The following is a 17,556-nucleotide window of genomic DNA, read 5'->3' on the forward strand; positions in this document are numbered from 1 at the left end:
TTTTGTCCCAGATTAATTTGGAATATACTAGATTCCATTTCCCACCATATTATAGAAAAATTCCAAGGCAGCTGCTGCAGAGAGATCCAGTACAGAGGCAGCTGTGTCCTCACTTCATCTTTCCAAGTAGTAGGAGGATAGAGGTCAAGGGAGGGAGTTATGGTTAACTGGGGAGAAAGTGTGGAGTTCTGTATGTTGGAAGAAGGCTTGCAAGGGGGAGATGCTAATCAGCAGATACCCCTCCCCCCACATCCAGTGATAGTCATCCCATCCCCTGACAGCTGAAAAGAACTTCCTCCAATGACTTTTGTAGCACCAACCAAATTTTCTAGCGGCAGCTCTGGTTATTTAAAAATATCAACAAAAACATTATCACAAATTGTGCCAGATTGTGCTTTATTGACAGTAGAAGTCATAGAACACAAGAAGTGGTCATAGAGATTAAACGAGACTAGACTAGATTAAACCTAGGGATGGTCTCTCCAGAACAAATTTGTGGCACACTTGGAGACTCAATATGAGAAAACTTGCATGCTGCTGTACCTGCTCTATGAATAGAAGAATTAAATTTCCACTGTTTTCAATCAAAAATGTTTCCTAAGCATAGCATTCACTTACAAAATACTGATAATAAACACAAGTGGAGTTTTTATACACTAGTAAAGTTCATATTAAGAACTGTCAAATGCATTGGGCAAATAGAACATTAGAGAAGTTTTCAGTATCAGTCATAAGCGAGAGTGTGCAAGAAGTTAGAGCAGGGGTCTCAAACTCAAATGACCCCGAGGGCCGCATGAGGACTAGTGCATTGGCCCGAGGGCCGCATCACTGACACGCCCCCTTGCTGCCCCTGGCCCCACCCCCAATCCACCCCTTCCATGAGGCCCTGCCTGTCTCTTCTCCACCTCCTCCCCTAAGCGCGCGGCTCCCCGCTCCTCCCCCCTCCCTCCTGGAAAGTGCTAAGCGCCACCAACAGCTGTTTGGTGGCTTGGCGGCAGGGCACTTAGGCGGCGGGTCCCGGAACAGAAGGGGCCCCCCACCGCCGAAGACCGGGCTGCGCTTCGGCGGCGGCGGGTCCCTCTTTTCCTCACCCCGGCCGGTCCCGCTTCCCACCCCGGCCCCGGCCGGTCCCGCTTCCCTCCCCCACCCCCCGGCCCGGCCCCGGCGGGTCTCGCTTCCCTTCCCCACCCCCGGCCCGGCCCGGCGGGTCTCGCTTCCCTTCCCCGGCCCGGCCCGGGCGGGTCTCGCTTCCCTTCCCCACGGCCCGGCCCGCGCTCCGCTTCCCCCTTACCCGGCGCATCTCTGGCGAGGCCTGAGCCGTCCGCTCAGAGCCGCGTGGTGAGGGGGCGGGGCTGTGAGCTCCACGCCGAGCGCAGCGCTCAGCCCAGAGCTCCCAGCCCCGCCCCCTCCCCACGCGGCTCGGATCAGGGCGGGGCTCAGGCGCTCGGACGGAGACTCGGCGCTCTATGTGCCGAGGCTCCAGGAGAGGGGCGGAGGCGGGAGTCTCCGCTTTTCTCTTGGGGGGCCCCTGCGGAGCCCGGGGCAAGTTGCCCCCTTTGCCCCCCCCCCCCCGGGCGGCCCTGGGGAGCTCCGCGGGCCGCAGGGAAGAGCTCCGCGGGCCGCATGTTTGAGACCCCTGAGTTAGAGCATGGCTGGAAGGCATTCACACCAGGACTTGCCACTACCCACCCCTTCCTTCTTCCCACATTCCAGCACCTCAGACTTGACCAGTTAACAGCTTTCTTAGTAGGAGAAACAAGACAAAGGAGTCAGTGTATTAGAAAGTTTGGACCATTAACCCTTTAAATGATATCCTCTCAAAAGAGAAGTGAAGGACAGGGAGAACTTTTCACATGGCTCTAAAATTAATAGTATTGCAACAAAACATATATGAAACACCAGCAAACTGCATGACATGACCCCCTTCAGCTTTCACAGACCTCCTGTGATAGGATGGACTGATCCTTTGGCCCAGTCATCATGTAGCAGGAAACAGAGGTGACACATGGGGGAGGACTCACAGGTTCATGTGCCCCCCTCCAGATTTCTGTCAGAGTAGGAGTCGGGCTGAGTGCAGCTGAGGGAGATGTGCACCTTGGGCTCCCGCTGAGCCGAGGGTTGCCAACTTTCTAATCACACAAACTGAATACCCCAGTCCCACCTCTTCACAGAGGCCACAACCCCTTCCCCAAGGCCCTGCCCCCCGCTCACTATATTCCCCCTCCCTCGGTGGCTCACTCTCCCCTACCCTCACTCACTTTCACTGGGGCAGGGGTTTGGGGTGTGGGAGGGGATGAGGGTTCTGGCTGGGGCTAGGACTGGGAGGGTTGGGGTGCAGGAAGGGGTTCCTGGCTGGGGGGTGAGGCAGAGGAGTTCAGGGTGTGGGAGAAGGCTCTGGGCTGGGGCAGGGGGGTTGGGTGAGGGGCAGGGTGAGGGCTCCATGTGGAGGTGCAGGCTCTGGGTTGGGGCTGAGAGGTTTGGGGTGTAGGAGGGGGCTCTGGGTTTGGGTTCAGCGCTGGGGCTTACCTCTGGTGGCTCCCAGTCAGCGATGCAGTGGGGCGGTAAGGCAGGCTTCCTGCCTGCCCTGACTCTGTGCTGCACCCCGGAAGGGGAAGCAGGTCTCGCTCCTAGGTGGAGGCACATCAGGCAGCTCTGCACACTGTTCTCGCCCACAGGCACCGCCCCCGCAGCTCCCACTGGCCGCAGTTCCTGGCCAATGGGAGTGTGGAGCCAGCACTCGCGGCGGGGGCAGTGTGTGGACCCCCCTGCTCCCCCCACATAGGAGTCAGATCTGCTGGTGGCTTCCAGGGCGAGGGACTAACCTGCCTTAGTGCCGCAGCACCGCCAATTGGACTTTTAACAGCCCAGTCGGTGGTGCTGACCGGAGCCACCAGAGCCCCTTTTCGACTGGATCAAAAACCAGACACTTGGTCACCCTAGCTGAGCCCTTCTAGGGGGCACCCAGAGCAGGGACCAGATGGCACAGGGAAGCCGTCTGAGTCCTGTCTCTTCCTCGCTCGCAGCCGCAGTTTCCTGCTTGGTAGTAGGTGTCTGGGGCCTGCTCTGGCCCACACCACGCCCACAGAGGGGAGGCGATGGGAGAAGTCGGAGGGGAAGGAGCTGTGAGCAGAGTGGGGGCAAGGTGGTGTGGCTTGGAGCAGGTGTGGGAGGCGCAGGGGGAGTAGGAAAGAAGGGGCCAGAAATGACACGTGGGGTGGTCACAAGCATGTCATAGAGTCTAGACACTAACTAGGCTCTTACAAGACTCGACCTAGTTTGAAGTATCAGAGGGGTAGCTGTGTTAGTCTGGTTCTGTAGAAGCAGCAAAGAATCCTGTGGCACCTTATAGACTAACAGATGTTTTGCAGCATGAGCTTTCGTGGGTGAATACCCACTTCTTCGGATGCAAGCCCCTGGAAACTTCCACTGCTTGCATCCGAAGAAGTGGGTATTCACCCACGAAAGCTCATGCTGCAAAACATCTGTTAGTCTATAAGGTGCCACAGGATTCTTTGCTGACCTAGTTTGAGCAGATCTGACCTGCAGCGGACCTGCTCTGGTCTCCAGCTAGGACAGGCCCGTACTTAGCTAGCCCGAGGCTGGCAGTGGCAGCAGGGACTTGACAGTGGCGGATAACGGGTAGAGCACCCTTCAAACCCGAGCACTGGCGAGCATCCCCCCTCCACCCCCCCGCGCGCTCAGTCTCTTGGGTGTTTTGGCTCAGCCGCCTGACCGTAGCGGAGCCGGAAGTACGGGAGGGGGCGTTGATTGGTTGCGAGCGCTGCCCGTCCCTCGCTTCGCTTGGGAACTGGCCGACTGAGTGGCCGCCAGCGGACGGGGTGCGGGTGAGCGAGTGAGGTGGGTGCGCGAGAACTCGGGGCAGCAGGGGCGGCCGCCGCGCGCCCGGGGCGCTGTGTCCGCACGGGCTCCACGTGGTCAGGGCCGCCGCGCGCAGCTGGGGCGCGGCTCCTCTGTGCGTCTCTCCCTGCGTGTGCCGGGGCCCCCGCGCGGTCCGCGGGGAGGGAGGTGCCCGCTGCCTGCCGCAGTGAAAGGCGTGTGCGGCTCCACGCCGGGCCCTGCCCAAAGGCGGCCCGAGCAGCCGCTGGGGCTCGGAGAAAAATCCCAGTTTGGGGAGCGCGGCGGCTGCGAGCCCCTGGGTCTCAATAGGAACCCGGAGCTGCCCCGGGAGCGGAGTGGCGCTGATTGGGCAGCGGTTCCACAGCTGAATTCAACGCCCCGGGCCTGCTACCGCCGCTTGCAGCCCTGTTGGGTTTAAGGGAGCTGCCCCGAGCGAGGGGTGTAGGGTCAGGCTGGGCGCACTAGCAGCGAGAGGAGCCCCACTAACTTACAGCGAGGGTTGGACGCTCGCTGCATCCCATCACAGCGTTTGGCTATGCACAGGCCCTTTGCTTCCCTTCAGTGTGAAGTACAGAAAGGCTCTAGCTCAGTGGTTTGACCATTGGCCTGCTAAACTCAGGGTTGTGAGTTCAGCCCTTGAGCTGGCCATTTAGGGATGTGGGATTGGTCCTGCTCTGAGCAGGGGATTGGACTAGATGATCCCCTGAGGGCCCTTCTAACATATTGTATGCATGTGACAATCTAAGTGGGGTGGAGCAGCCCACAAAGCAGGCTGGATAGTAGAGCCTGCACAAGTCACACCAGGGGCTGTTCTTCTCACTTGGGATTCTATCATCCATTTCTGAGCTGCTGCAATGTCAGCCTTGGGCTGGTATTTTTACACACAGTTACTGTTTTTCATAGGTTGTTCTAGTTGCTGTGGGTTTTCTATGTGCCCACCTGTTACTAGATGAGTGACAATGTGTAAAGTCCCATTTCTGCAGTACCATTTCTGATCTGGAGGATCCTAAATGAGAGATGAAAAAGTAACCCAATACATGTGCTCATTCATGTAATGCAAAATTGTTGCCTAGACACTAGTCTCAAGAACTTTTTAAATCTCTTAATCAGTGGGGTCTCTACTGTTTCCCTTGGGATGCTTTTATGCAGTCTTATAAAGTAAGGAAGCTTTGTTTGATTTGTATCTTATTCTTATTTACCTGTATATCACAGAGCGTGCTTGATGCTCACCAATATACACATTTAAAGATGGTCCCTGAGCCACACAGAACTGAGTGATGTAGTTTTAAGGCAACCTAACTTTCAAGTGCAGACCAGCCTTAGGGTATGTCTACACTATGGGATTATTCTGATTTTACATAAACCGGTTTAGTAAAACAGATTGTATAAAATCAAGTGCACGCGGCCACACTAAGCATATTAATTTGGTGGTGTGCGTCCACGATCCGAGGCTAGCATCGATTTCGGGAGCGTTGCACTGTGGGTAGCTATTCCGTAGCTATCCCATAGTTCCCGCAGTTTCCCCCACCCCTTGGAATTCTGGGTTGAGATCCCAGTGCCTGATGGGGCAAAAATCATTGTCGCGGGTGGTTCTGGGTAAATGTTGTCAGTCACTCCTTCCTCTGGGAAAGCAATGGCAGACAATCATTTCGCGCCCTTTTCCCCTGGATTGCCCTGGCAGACGCCATTAGCATGGAAACCACGGAGCCTGTTTTGCCTATTGTGACTGTCACCGTATGTGTACTAGATGCCACTGACAGAGGCGATTCAGCAGCGCTACACAGCAGCATTCATTTGCTTTTGCATGATAGCAGAGATGGTTATCAGCCATTCTGTACCATCTACCATGCTATTGTAAATTGGTAATGAGATGACGGTTACCAGTCTTTCTGTGCTGTACCATCTGCTGCTGTCATAGGTGCCCCTGGCTAAGATCGGCCGGGGGCGCAAAAGACAAAAATGGGAATAACTCCCCGAGTCAATCCCTCCTTTATGGTACCTAAAAATAGAATCAGTCCTGCCTAGAATATGGGGCAAGTGTACTAGAGAACCAGTGTATCAGAGAACCAGAGAGCACAGCCGCTCCATGTCAGATCCCGCAGAAATGATGAGCTGCATGCCATTCACAGGGGGTGCCCCTGCAACAACCCCACCTGTTGATTCCTTTCTCCCCCAGCCTTCCTGGGCTACCGTTGCAGTGTCCCCTCATTTGTGTGATGAAGTAATAAAGAATGCAGGAATAAGAAACAGTGACTTGTTACTGAGATAAAATGAGGGGAAGGCAGCCTCCAGCTGCTATGATAGTCCAGACAGGACATTAAGCAGTGTGGAGGAGAGGAGCCCAGCATCCCGCTGCTATGATAGTCCAGGCAGTACAGAATCTTTTCTTTACACATGAAGGGCGGGGGCTGATGGAGCTCAGCCCCCTGTTGCTATGATGAAGATGGTTACCAGCCGTTCTGTACCATCTACTGGGAATGATCAGGACTTTTTTACCCAGGCGCCCCCGGCCGACCTCACTGGAGGCCAGCCAGGAGCACTCACGGGCTGATGATGAGGACGGATACCTGTCCTACTACACTGCACCATCTGCCACAAGGCTGATGATGACGATGGATATCAACCATATTGTACCATCAGCCACCGAGGAGGGGGGACGAGGATGCTGCAGTTGATTGCTGCAGCATCGCGTCTATCAGCGGCATTCAGTAAACATAGGGTGACATTTAAAAAAGTCGAGAGGATTTTTTTCCCTTTTACTCCTGGGGGTGGGGGGTGGGGGTAAATTGATGAGCTATGCCCTGAACCACCCCGGACAATGTGTTTGACCCTACAGGCATTGGGAGCTCAGCCAAGAATGCAAATGCTTTTCGGAGACTGCAGGAACTGTGGGATAGCTTGAGTCCTCAGTCCCCCCTCCCTCCCTCCATGAGCGTCCATTTGATTCTTTGGCTTTCCGTTATGTTTGTCACGCAGCAGTGTGCTGAGTCCCTGCTGTGGCCTCTGTCTGGAGATTTTTAAAAAATGCTTTGGAATTTCGTCTTCTGTAACGGAGCTCTGATAGAACAGATTTGCCTGCCCATACAGCGATCACATCAGTATGGTCCATGCTGGAGCTCTTTTTGGATTTTGATTTCGGACTGCATCGCCACCCGTGCTGATCGGAGCTCCACGCTGGGCAAACAGGAAATGATATTCAAAAGTTCGCGGGGCTTTTCCTGTCTACCTGGCCACTGCATCCGAGTTCTGATTGCTGTCCAGAGCGGTCAGTGGTGCACTGTGGGATACCGCCCGGAGGCCAATACCGTCGATTTGCGCCCACACTAACCCTAATCCGATATGGTAATACTGATATTAGCGCTACTCCTCTCGTTGGGGAGGAGTACAGAAACCGGTTTAAAGAGCCCTTTATATTGATATAAAGGGCCTCTTAGTGTGGACGGGTGTGGCGTTAAATCGGTTTAACGCTCCTAAAACCGGTGTAAACGCGTAGTGTAGACCAGGCCTTAGACAGTTAAAATACACTGAATACACTTAATATTTTTCTCTGTATCTTTTGCTATAGCTGACACACTGATGGTGTGTAATCACAACAGAAAGGGAAGTGGTTCATGAAACACTATGCAGTCCACACTATACAAAAATTTGACACCCCCCACCCCCAATATAATACATACGTGTTATCTTAAAGACCTAGGAATTAAAATTAAGGTGTTCAGCCTTCATCTTTGATCAATAAAGTCATTTTACACCATTGGCTCCAGTCAAGGTTCTGAAGTTTACTAGTCCTACCCTTCTGCCCTGGAAGCTGAGAAGCAGTTTTACAGAGTTGCTAGTCTTGTCTCATTTAAAATTTAGAAGGTGAGGAGTAGAAAAGGGATGTTAGAATTCACAGATACAAAAACCTAGCACAGATATAAGAATAGACTGGATAATATGTATTCTGACTACTGAAGAAGCATAATGACCCTGGACAATTCACATTTTAATTGACTGCTGTGTTTAAAACGTGAAAGTGGTAAAAGTTTTTCTGAGTAAGGCTCTCCAATGGTTGATGTGGGTCATTGAAAATAGCATAGCAAGATGTTGTTACATTGTGATAGGAAGACCTGTAAGCTACATTTAGAAATCATGCTGAACCAGAATGAACAGCTGTCTTTTCTGATTACTTCTCTAAAAGTGATCAGATTGCTTATGGTGTTTATACAAGACAGCCAATTTGTATTTTTAGATTGTACGTTTTCGGGGACTTTCTCTTGCAGTGTAGTTTGTACAGTGTATAGCATAATGGGGCCCCAAATTCAGTTGGGATCTCTAGATGCTAGTATAATACAAATAATAACAACAGTAATGTGGGAGTGTTCCTGAGTAGAATTTCCAGTGTAAACTTATGTAATATTTTTAATGAGTTCTAAAACTTGATTGTTGAAGTCACATCATACTGAAAATTAGCAGTAAACTTAATGTCAGCAGGTAAAATAACATGCTGATAGACCTAAAATTGTGGCCGTTCCTCTAATAAAAGATATATACACACATTTGCAGACACACCATCCTGATTTTACTATTGTGCCCACTGCAGTAACCTTAAATCCATTAAGAAAAGTTTCTGTGCATCCAGGACTCTGACATACTAACTTTTGCATTCCCTCTTCCTTCTTGCTCCCCAGTCTGTGGAAGTCTTTATATTGGAAAAACTAGTACACTAAACCTTTTTGGAGGGAGCTAGGTGGTTCATGTAAGCTGTGTGTGATGCTAGACATTAGTTTTAGAAACTACTTTTGCTTATTTATTTATTTAAGTAAAAGCTAGTAAAGAGTATAGTTATGTTCAGATACTTCTTTGGTCTTTTGTATTAAAACGTTTTTAAAATGTTTCTTCTGTGTTTAGTTTTGTTAAAATATGTTTAGTAGTTTTATTTGCTGCAGTTAGCTTTTTTTCTAAAAGTGAAATTTTGTAGATGAGTTGATAATACAGATCATTCTTAGTACCCTATATACTCAATCATAAGCCGGTTCATTTAGAAGCCGACCCCCTCCCGCCCTGAAGATGGATAAGTAAAAATGGAAATTTATGACCCATTCAGACGCCGACCCTATAATTCAGGGGTCGGCAAACTTTGTCTCTCGGGCCATCAGGATAAGCCTCTGGCGGGCCAAGACGGTTTGTTTACCTCAAGTGTCCACAGGCACAGAGGTAAACAAGTAAACAAAGTGTCCCGGCACGCCAGCAGCTTACCCTGACGGGCCGGGAGAGCAACTGGTGGGGAAATTTTTGGGAGGTGGGGGAGTAGGAAGAGAAGCTGGGGATTAGGGGAGTAACCTCTGTGACCACCCCCCACATGACCCCACCCCTAGCCTGGGACCCCCACACTCTCCCCATCCCATCCCTTCCCACCTTAGCTGGGGTGGGCCAGGTGAGGATGTCTCTGGCCTGGCTGGAGCAGCTCCCGCAGGCTGGGCGGCGCAGACGCAGCCTGCCAGCCCCGGAGCTGCAGCTGCTTTGGAGGCTGCGGGGAGAGCAGCCTGGCCAGAAGGAGAGACTCTGGCCCTGCCTCTTCCCTTCTGGCTCTGCTGCCTCTCCTTGCTCCCTCTGTTGGGGGGAGGGGCTGTGTCCCACCTCTCCCTCTCTATACCCGTTCATAAGCCAACCCCCTTCTCTGATGCTTCCCTTTTTTACTAAAAAAAAATTTGGCTTATGAACGAGTATATACCGTATGTTTTTAGCTGAATCTAAAGCATGCACAGTACATGCTCATGTACTGATTATTTCCATATATTGTGTGCATGATGTAACTTCATTGAGTTTGAGAGAGTGACTTCAACCAAATTATTTTTGATTTTCATGAATGTAACTAAGATCAGAATCATTCCCAGAATTTTACTTTTAACACAATCTCCTTGCTCTTTTCATTTTAACATAGCAGTCTGCATATAACTGTATTTCTATATTTTTTTTAGATATGAAACACATTAACTATTCTTGATTCCATAATTCGAGTAAAGCTGCTTTAACAAAAGGTGTTATGGAAAATAAAAGCCTTTGCTGGCTACATTGGAAGTTTGCAAGAAGCACAGCATGGTGAACAGATGTTTAACAGAAAAACATATGAAGATTCCTATTAAGAATTTCAGAAACTGCAAAAAAGTTAAATAGAATGTTTCATGCTATGGCTATGGAACTGCAGTTTTAAGTCTGTCCTCTTTTTCTACAGATATCACTTTTATCCACTTTGATTTTTTTTCCCTACTGAACACTTTGAGAGCCACAAGACTGCCTGTCTTAGTGAATATATGTTTTAAGATCAGTATTTGAGTTATTTATCTAAAACATTTTTTTCCCTCCCAGACCACCAGGACCATCACAATGAGTCTACGGAAGCAAACCCCTAGTGACTTCTTAAAACAAATTATAGGAAGGCCTGTTGTTGTAAAGTTAAATTCTGGAGTTGATTATCGAGGTAAGTTCTCTCCACTCTCTCCCAGAATGAATAATGTCTACATTCTCACTGTTTCGGGGAGGAAGGGACAAATACAATGCTTAACTTTAAAACAATGACTGTCCCATAACTAATAAAAGCAAGAGAACTTTGCAGGAATGTTAATTTCGTGGTACTTGTATTTTCTTTCTGTGGCTGTGTTAGTATGGCGGCTTGCATATATCAGGAATTATTGCTATAGTAATAGTAGCTTGAGTTAGATTCTCAAGTTCGTGTTGTGACTGGTGCAACTCCTGTATCCTGTGGGCCCAGAGTGACATATTTATTTTAGTGATTTACATAAGCTCCAGAGAGAATTTTGTTTGGGAATCTTGAACTGGGGATCCCAGTTAGTAGTGCAGTGATCTGAAGTGTTAGAATAGCCAATTTTAGATTTGGGAAAGGGTGACATAATGTTAAATAAAAATAAATAATAATGGAGAAATTGCTGATGGGGGAAAAAACACTTGTTTTTTTTATTAAAACAATTTGTCTAGGTCAGTAGTCTTGAAAGAAGCAGTGTAGGCTCCGAGCGTAGGAATTTCGAATCCTCTAGAGTTACACATATGTTTAACTGTTGGATTGGGGCCTTAAAATGGGATTTTTTAAAAGAACTGTAATGTAGGAGCAAAAGTTCCAATGGCTCTAAATGGGACTCTTGCTCTAACATCACTTAAATGCTTTTGAAAATCCAAGTTAGTCATGGGCCTATCCTCTCATAGGATTATCAAGGAGAAGCTTCTCTTACAGGTCTAGTGTCCCAGCATGACTTCTATCAGAATAGGTCTGTTGGCGCTGTGTTCTTTTTTGTTTTAGCAGTGTCGTCAGAGGTTTATACTCACTGCTTGCTTTCAGTGAGGAAGAGGAGACTGGCTGGGACGTAGAAAACACTCTAACATGAAACTATACATTTCAATCCCCCCCCCCCCCCCCAAAAAAAAAAGTATTTTACTGAGTGCTTCAAATATATAAATGTTATAGGCCCGATACTGATTACACCAGTTTTTACACGGGTATAGCTCAACTGACTTCACTTTATGCTGTTTGAGAGAATAGTGCATGTGTTATGGTGAGGAAAATTTACTTGAGGATTTATTATAGTACATGAAACTATAATGTAAGCTGCATTTGTGAAATTCCTTAAAACATTTAAAAAAACTTTTTGTTCAAAAAGGATTCCAGACTCTCATTACAAATTTGTCAACAAATGTATCTTTCTGTTTCTAGGCCATGTTGCTAATTGTACTTTTTTGACAAATATCACCTAATGCAGGTATGACTGTATAATTGCAAAATGTCTCAATTCTGTGCCAAGTGAATGCCACATTTAAGGGAAGAGGCCATGAAAAAGCACAAACCATATTTGGTAAATTAGTGTGTGTGACTTGCTTGCCTGTGTGTGTATATACACATTTAAAATGTAAATAGGAGGTTGGGTAACAATAACATTTTATGCCAGGCCTGTTAGTAGAGTGGAAAAATACAAGGGGGAAGAAAAGAATGAAATAAACATGAACCCACACTGGGAACAAAAAAGGCTGTGAAAACACTGCCATTTAAGGCATACGAGTGATATTTTTAAAAGGTATGTAGTCAACTTTAGACTCACTTGTCTGAAATTATTTTTTACCTACTATTGTTAAAAGTAATTCCCGAGATTACTATAACAGAGATCAGAGCGGGGGTGGGGGGGGGAGAATCTTTCATTTTGTTTATTTCGTGCAATTAACAGCACTTTGCCTGTAGTTAGTCAGTTTCTCCTATTTGTGTGGAAAGAGAAGAAAGAAAAACACTTGTAGGAAAATGTGATCCTAAGACCATAAAAGTTGGCAAGAGAGTTCAAATTCCTAGTTATTTAATGGAAGATCTTACAGTAACACTGCTGAGATGTGAGGATGTGTGCTAGACAAGAGTCCAACTGGATTGTTTTTTCCACATTGCTGTTCTTTAATCCAGACAGTTATACAGTTAAATTATAATAATTATTTAGAACCCAAAAAGTACCAGACGTTTTCCGATCCCAGAGGAAAGCGTAGTCCCAACCCTAAAGAATAGAGTCTAAGATGACAAAAATGATGAGTAGTAGGGGAAGGGATACAGCATACAAAAAGACCAATGTGACAGGGCACACATCTTACTAGTTGCAAGTTTAGTGTGTTTAACAAAAAAAAAAAAAAAATTTGTTCTTCAAACTATCCCCAAGCTTCAGTTCTAGTGTCCCTAGCACCTGTTGCTCCCAACATTAAACCCCTTCCGTCTACATAAATGAACAATTTGTTCATTAAGTAAACAGAATAAGTAAGTAGATGGCTAAAATCCTAATCCTGCCTTGAGTTCCATGCTGGTGGAGCTCTTTTGAAGAAACAGGGATTCATGGGTGTCACAAAAGAAGCAGGTCTTGAGGAGGGATTTAAGGGACTTAGTGGACCAGCTCAGGAAGTGAATTCTGTATATAGAGTACAGTGCAGAAGAAGACTAAGAGAAAAATGGGAAAAGAAAAGATACATATTTTTAAAAGCAACATTGCTTTTGTATTCATTTGTTTAAAGTCAAGAAAATAAAATACTAAAGGGCAGGGAATTTTTCTTTGTGATCAGTAACTAAACTGTATAACTATCTTGGAAAATTGATGCCTGTGGCATGTTTAAAAATATGTCTTCATTTTAAAATGTTGCAAGCTTAGTTATAATGAAATAAAAATTTATAGTATTTTTTTAAAAGTAAATGTCAGTTACTACAATTTTAGCTGAGTTGTGTTCAAGAAAAATGTTGAAGTTTATTGAAATGTGTAACTTATAGGATGAAGATAACAGCTGCCAGTCAAAGAAATTTTTTCTTTAAAGATATTGTAGATCAAAATTGTTGTAAAATGTGGCATATTATGGGGCACTATGCTATCCTATATTAAGGTGATCACTTCATGGATATTGAAGTTATTTAGAACTATTTAAACTAAAGGATTAAGAGAGCTGTCTGAAGTGATCTCTGGACCGTTAATTTTGATTTTCAATAAGACTTGGATCACTGGGGAAGTTCCAGGAGACTGGAAGAAAGCTAATGTTTCGCCATTTTTAAAAAGGTAATTGGGATGACCTGGGTAATTATAGGCCTGTCAGCCTGACATCAGTCTCAGCCAAGATAATGGAGTGGCTGATACAGGGCTCGATTAATAAAAATAAATAAATAAATAACCGAAAGAGTGTAATTAATGCAAATTAACATGGGTTTATGGAAAATTTGATCTTGTTTGTTGTTGTTTTTCAATCTCCTTTCTCTGAAGCATTAGAGATGGGCACGGCTTGGAAATGGGACATTGGACAAGGGGGACCAGGGCTCTGAGATGGCACCAAGCATGCTCGCTCTCTGGTCCTTGGCTGGGTGGTTTTTGCTTACCTGCTCAGAGTCTAACTGATCACTATTTGAGGGGTCGTGAAGGGCTCTGGTGCACCTCAGTCCCTTCTGTTCTTTGCCTGTGGCACGTAATAGTCTAGTCTCCTGTGGTATATAATACTTTCATCTAATTTCAGTTTAGTGCCGGTGCTGGGAAACATTGGTGGCCTGTGATATACAGGAGGTCAGACTAGATGATCTGGTCATTCCTTCTGGCCTTAAACACCATGACTCTATGGTGTCCCTGACATTTCATTTAGATAAAAAACTCAACCTCTTTTATATAGACTGTCCATTCATTTTTCTAGCTAAATTCAGTGTGCCCAGTTCCTTTCTAATACATGAGGCTCTTCGGTAGAATATTAAGGGCCACTCATCTCTTGCTAATACATAAACGAATTGCACCATTTTCAACTTTCCAAGCCGAAGCCATTGATCTTGTGACAAAGTTATGTTTTATCACAAGTAGTTTTTTTCATTTACAGAGCGATTGATGAAGATTTAATCACTATCTGATGGATGATGAGGATATGGTGACAATTTTTCATTGTACCATTGTTGACCTGCTTTCTAATTGGCTTAGAGTAGACTGTATGCTTCAGTTAATCAGAGCAGTTTATCTAGAAAGAGAGGTTTGAGTTGTAGTCGAAGAATAAAAGACTGTCAAATTTATGTTTACCCTGATTTTTGAAATCTAATCTGTTTTGTTTTGTTTTAAATTTTTTAAAACTTGTTAAATGTCTTCAGGTGTCCTGGCTTGCCTGGATGGGTATATGAACATAGCTCTGGAGCAGACAGAAGAATATGTAAATGGTCAATTAAAGAACAAATATGGGGATGCATTTATCCGAGGAAATAATGGTAACTCTCCCTCCTTGCAATACTCTTGATTAGGAGATTGGTTTTGGCATGGAATTTTGAATTTGAAGCATGTATGAAAACAAAATCAGGTGACTGCCTGTCTCCAGCCACATCCATTTCAAACTTTTTACTCTTGCTAGAGGCCTTACTTAATCTTTCTTTTACCTACCATCTGTGTTCTCATTTCCTCCTGCTGCGCTATTCTGGTCCTATGCTCTTCCTTATTGATCCCTGTGACTCCTTCCCCTCTCCCTGTCTTTTACCAAGTACCCTCGCTTTTCTATCCCTCCTTCTAACCCACCCATCACAGGACACTTTCTTTTCTTAGTCAGCCAACCAATGACATTCACCAGAACTGTCTTGTCTATCTAGGTGTCCCTTGCTTCACAGAGCTTATCCCATCTTGCTTTGTAAAGCAGTGTGTACATTTATAGGGTTCTGTGGATATTGATAGCACTGTAATATACACTCACAGTTTGATTGTCCAAAACTGAATGTTGACTAACTTAACTGTGCAGTGCAGTTTAATATTTAAGACTGCTTACAGGTGAAGACTTTACTCTCATTAAAGAAGATTGCCATAATTAACACTTACCCATGACACATTATAATGAGACTTTCCAAGGCTCAGCTACCATGGAAATAGGCAGAGTATAAGCAACTAGACCAAAGGTAGGCAACCTATGGCACACGTGCCAAAGGCAGCATGCAAGCTGATTTTCAGTGGCACTCACACTGCCCAGGTCCTGGCCACCAGTCTGGGGCGACTCTACATTTTAATTTAATTTTAAATGAAGCTTCTTAAACATTTTAAAAACTTTATTTACTTTAGATACAACAATAGCTTAGTTCTATATTATAGACTTATAGAAAGAGACCTTCTAAAAACATTAAAATGTATTACTGGCACACGAAACCTTAAATGAGAGTGAATAAATGAAGACTCGGCACACCACTTCTGAAAGGTTGCCGTCCCCGAACTAGACAGATAAGTTTTAGTGTGGTTCAAAGACAGTTAAGGTCCTATCCCCAGTATAAAATGGCCTATCTTTAACTGTATTGAGGGATAATGGTAGTGTAACCCAACCCCTTGAGATGGAGGTATTTGTAATATAGGCATACCTTTCACCCTGGTAGCAGGAAATGCCAGGAAGAGAGGTTGGGAGGTGGCTGTGGGCAAAGATTCAAGAATGAACAGAGGGGCAGAGGTCACACATGCAGAGGAATCAGTGTAGAGAAGAGAAGTGAAGGCACAGGAATAGATGAAGTCACCCAGGAGCAAAATGTAAAGAGGAAAAAAGGAGAGGGCCAGGAGCTGAACTCTGTGGACATCCACAGGCAAGGACAGAAAGAGAAAAACAAGAGGAGCACAGAGCCCATACGAAAGAGAGAAATTATACAGTCTTTGTCTCAATGGGAGGATGAGAATAGAGAAGTCACCTTTAGGGTTGGCCAGGCATCTCTTACAGAATTTTGGATAGGTGAGATTGAAGTTAGGGAAGCAAATATGGTCAAGGGGTTTTTGCCCCCATCTCACCTTCCCCCCTCCCCCTTTTTTAAAGACTTGGAAATAAGAGCATGTTTTAAAGGCTGAGGGAAGAAGCTGGATGATGGCAAGGTAGCGAGATGTCTTACCCCACTTCTCATTATAGGGTGGGCTGTAATAGATTCTAGAAAACAGGTTGAGCTGAGAAGTGACACCTCTCAGTTTGAGAGCATAGTTAATTCTGAAATATTTCACACTCTGGGCATCCAAGATGCAAGTATCATGGCTTCCTCCTCCTTTCCCTCTGCCCCAAAGGAGACCCTTTCCTAAACACTTAAAGGGTTTCCTGCATCAGAAGACACCGTGGTACTGGCCCAATAAGTGAAATGTACAGACTCTTTCATAGGTTACCATGACCTTTGCCATAAGTGAGGATCTTGAACCTTTTGTTGTCAGATCAAGACTGTTATTTCTAACACCCTTAATCTACGCATCCTGTTGGACTCTCCTCGGCATCACAGAAGGCAGTTCCAGTGAAATTGGTTTTAGGAACAGACACACTATAGAATCCATCTGTACGTCCTCTATCTGTTATGGTGCACAATTTGATGAAGTAATATATTAAACTAAGTGTTCTACAAGGAAAACTGGAATAGAAACTACATATATGTAGTTTGACTCAGTTAATATTGCTTTTGGAACTTCAACTTTTACATTTTCTGATATCTTGATTTAATTGATAGGGTAAACATGGCACCTTATGTACTGGAATTCTTTAACATGTTTCACTTTTTCCTTTTCACAGTTCTGTATATAAGCACACAGAAGAGGAGGATGTGAAGATGCCTAAAGAGAGAGGTTTTGTACGGCTGCATTTTTTCCTAAATGATGAGAACTGTTTGATTTGTAGTTAGTAATTCTTGGTTGAATAATACAGCTGTTTAAATATTTGTTATTTGCTGTAAAGCTGGTGTTATTGTAGTGACTATGGAGGGAAGAGTTTTTTTAATTCCAAACTACCAGAACACAATTGTAAACTTTTCTGAAAACGTCAGTTGTGAAAAAGTGCTTTGTTACACTGTGCAGAATTAAATAAAAAATGGAAAAGTATGTGATGTATGTATTGCTACAAGATAAATTTGAAGCAATATTTGGTTTGGTTACTTCTGGTACTTCCAGGAATGCAGAGTGGAAAACAGTGTTGGCCAGGTGATAATTGTCACTCCTATACAAATGCTTTGTTGAAAATTATGTGGCCCACTTTGGGGAAAAAAATAGGGCCAAGTTTAAATGCTGGACTATACTAAGAGTCAACAGGGTAAAAAGTTCAGCTGCTGACTGGCAAAATTGGCCAAAACCCCTTGAATTATCAATTTGAATAGGGGATGTAACAGCGATACTTCAACAATGGGGGCAGGGAAAGAATTGAATCAAATAGAAGAAAAGCCCAAGGGATTAACACTGTGGCAGCTATAGAAGTCAG

At 45.5% G+C, this 17,556-nt stretch overlaps 1 protein-coding gene across 4 annotated transcripts; it reads left to right on the forward strand.

The window, feature by feature from the left end:
* The first annotated feature begins 3,707 nt into the window (after positions 1-3,707).
* LSM6 (LSM6 homolog, U6 small nuclear RNA and mRNA degradation associated) lies at positions 3,708-17,183 on the forward strand. Of its 4 annotated transcripts, none has more exons than XM_039540925.1 (4): positions 3,708-3,858; positions 10,207-10,318; positions 14,474-14,587; positions 16,879-17,183. In XM_039540925.1, exons 2-4 carry the CDS (start codon positions 10,225-10,227, stop codon positions 16,911-16,913), a joined length of 243 nt encoding a protein of 80 aa, XP_039396859.1. In that variant the 5' UTR covers positions 3,708-3,858; positions 10,207-10,224; the 3' UTR covers positions 16,914-17,183. The 4 variants fall into 4 exon arrangements, with proteins under 4 accessions (XP_039396859.1, XP_039396860.1, XP_039396861.1 ...); XM_039540926.1 differs by having other exon boundaries at positions 3,726-3,845; XM_039540927.1 differs by having other exon boundaries at positions 3,748-3,848; positions 10,205-10,318.
* The last annotated feature ends 373 nt before the right edge of the window (positions 17,184-17,556 follow it).

The sequence above is a fragment of the Mauremys reevesii genome, linkage group 5 (genome assembly GCF_016161935.1).
Source record: "Mauremys reevesii isolate NIE-2019 linkage group 5, ASM1616193v1, whole genome shotgun sequence".
Taxonomy (NCBI): Eukaryota; Metazoa; Chordata; order Testudines; family Geoemydidae; genus Mauremys; species Mauremys reevesii.

Bases quoted from the DNA above. Each gene is read 5' to 3' on its own strand.
- LSM6 (XM_039540925.1), top strand. From the start codon at position 10,225: ATGAGTCTACGGAAGCAAACCCCTAGTGACTTCTTAAAACAAATTATA. The intron at 10,319-14,473 runs GTAAGTTCTCTC...AAATGTCTTCAG, and splicing joins TTCTGGAGTTGATTATCGAG to GTGTCCTGGCTTGCCTGGAT. The intron at 14,588-16,878 runs GTAACTCTCCCT...TCCTTTTCACAG, and splicing joins ATTTATCCGAGGAAATAATG to TTCTGTATATAAGCACACAG.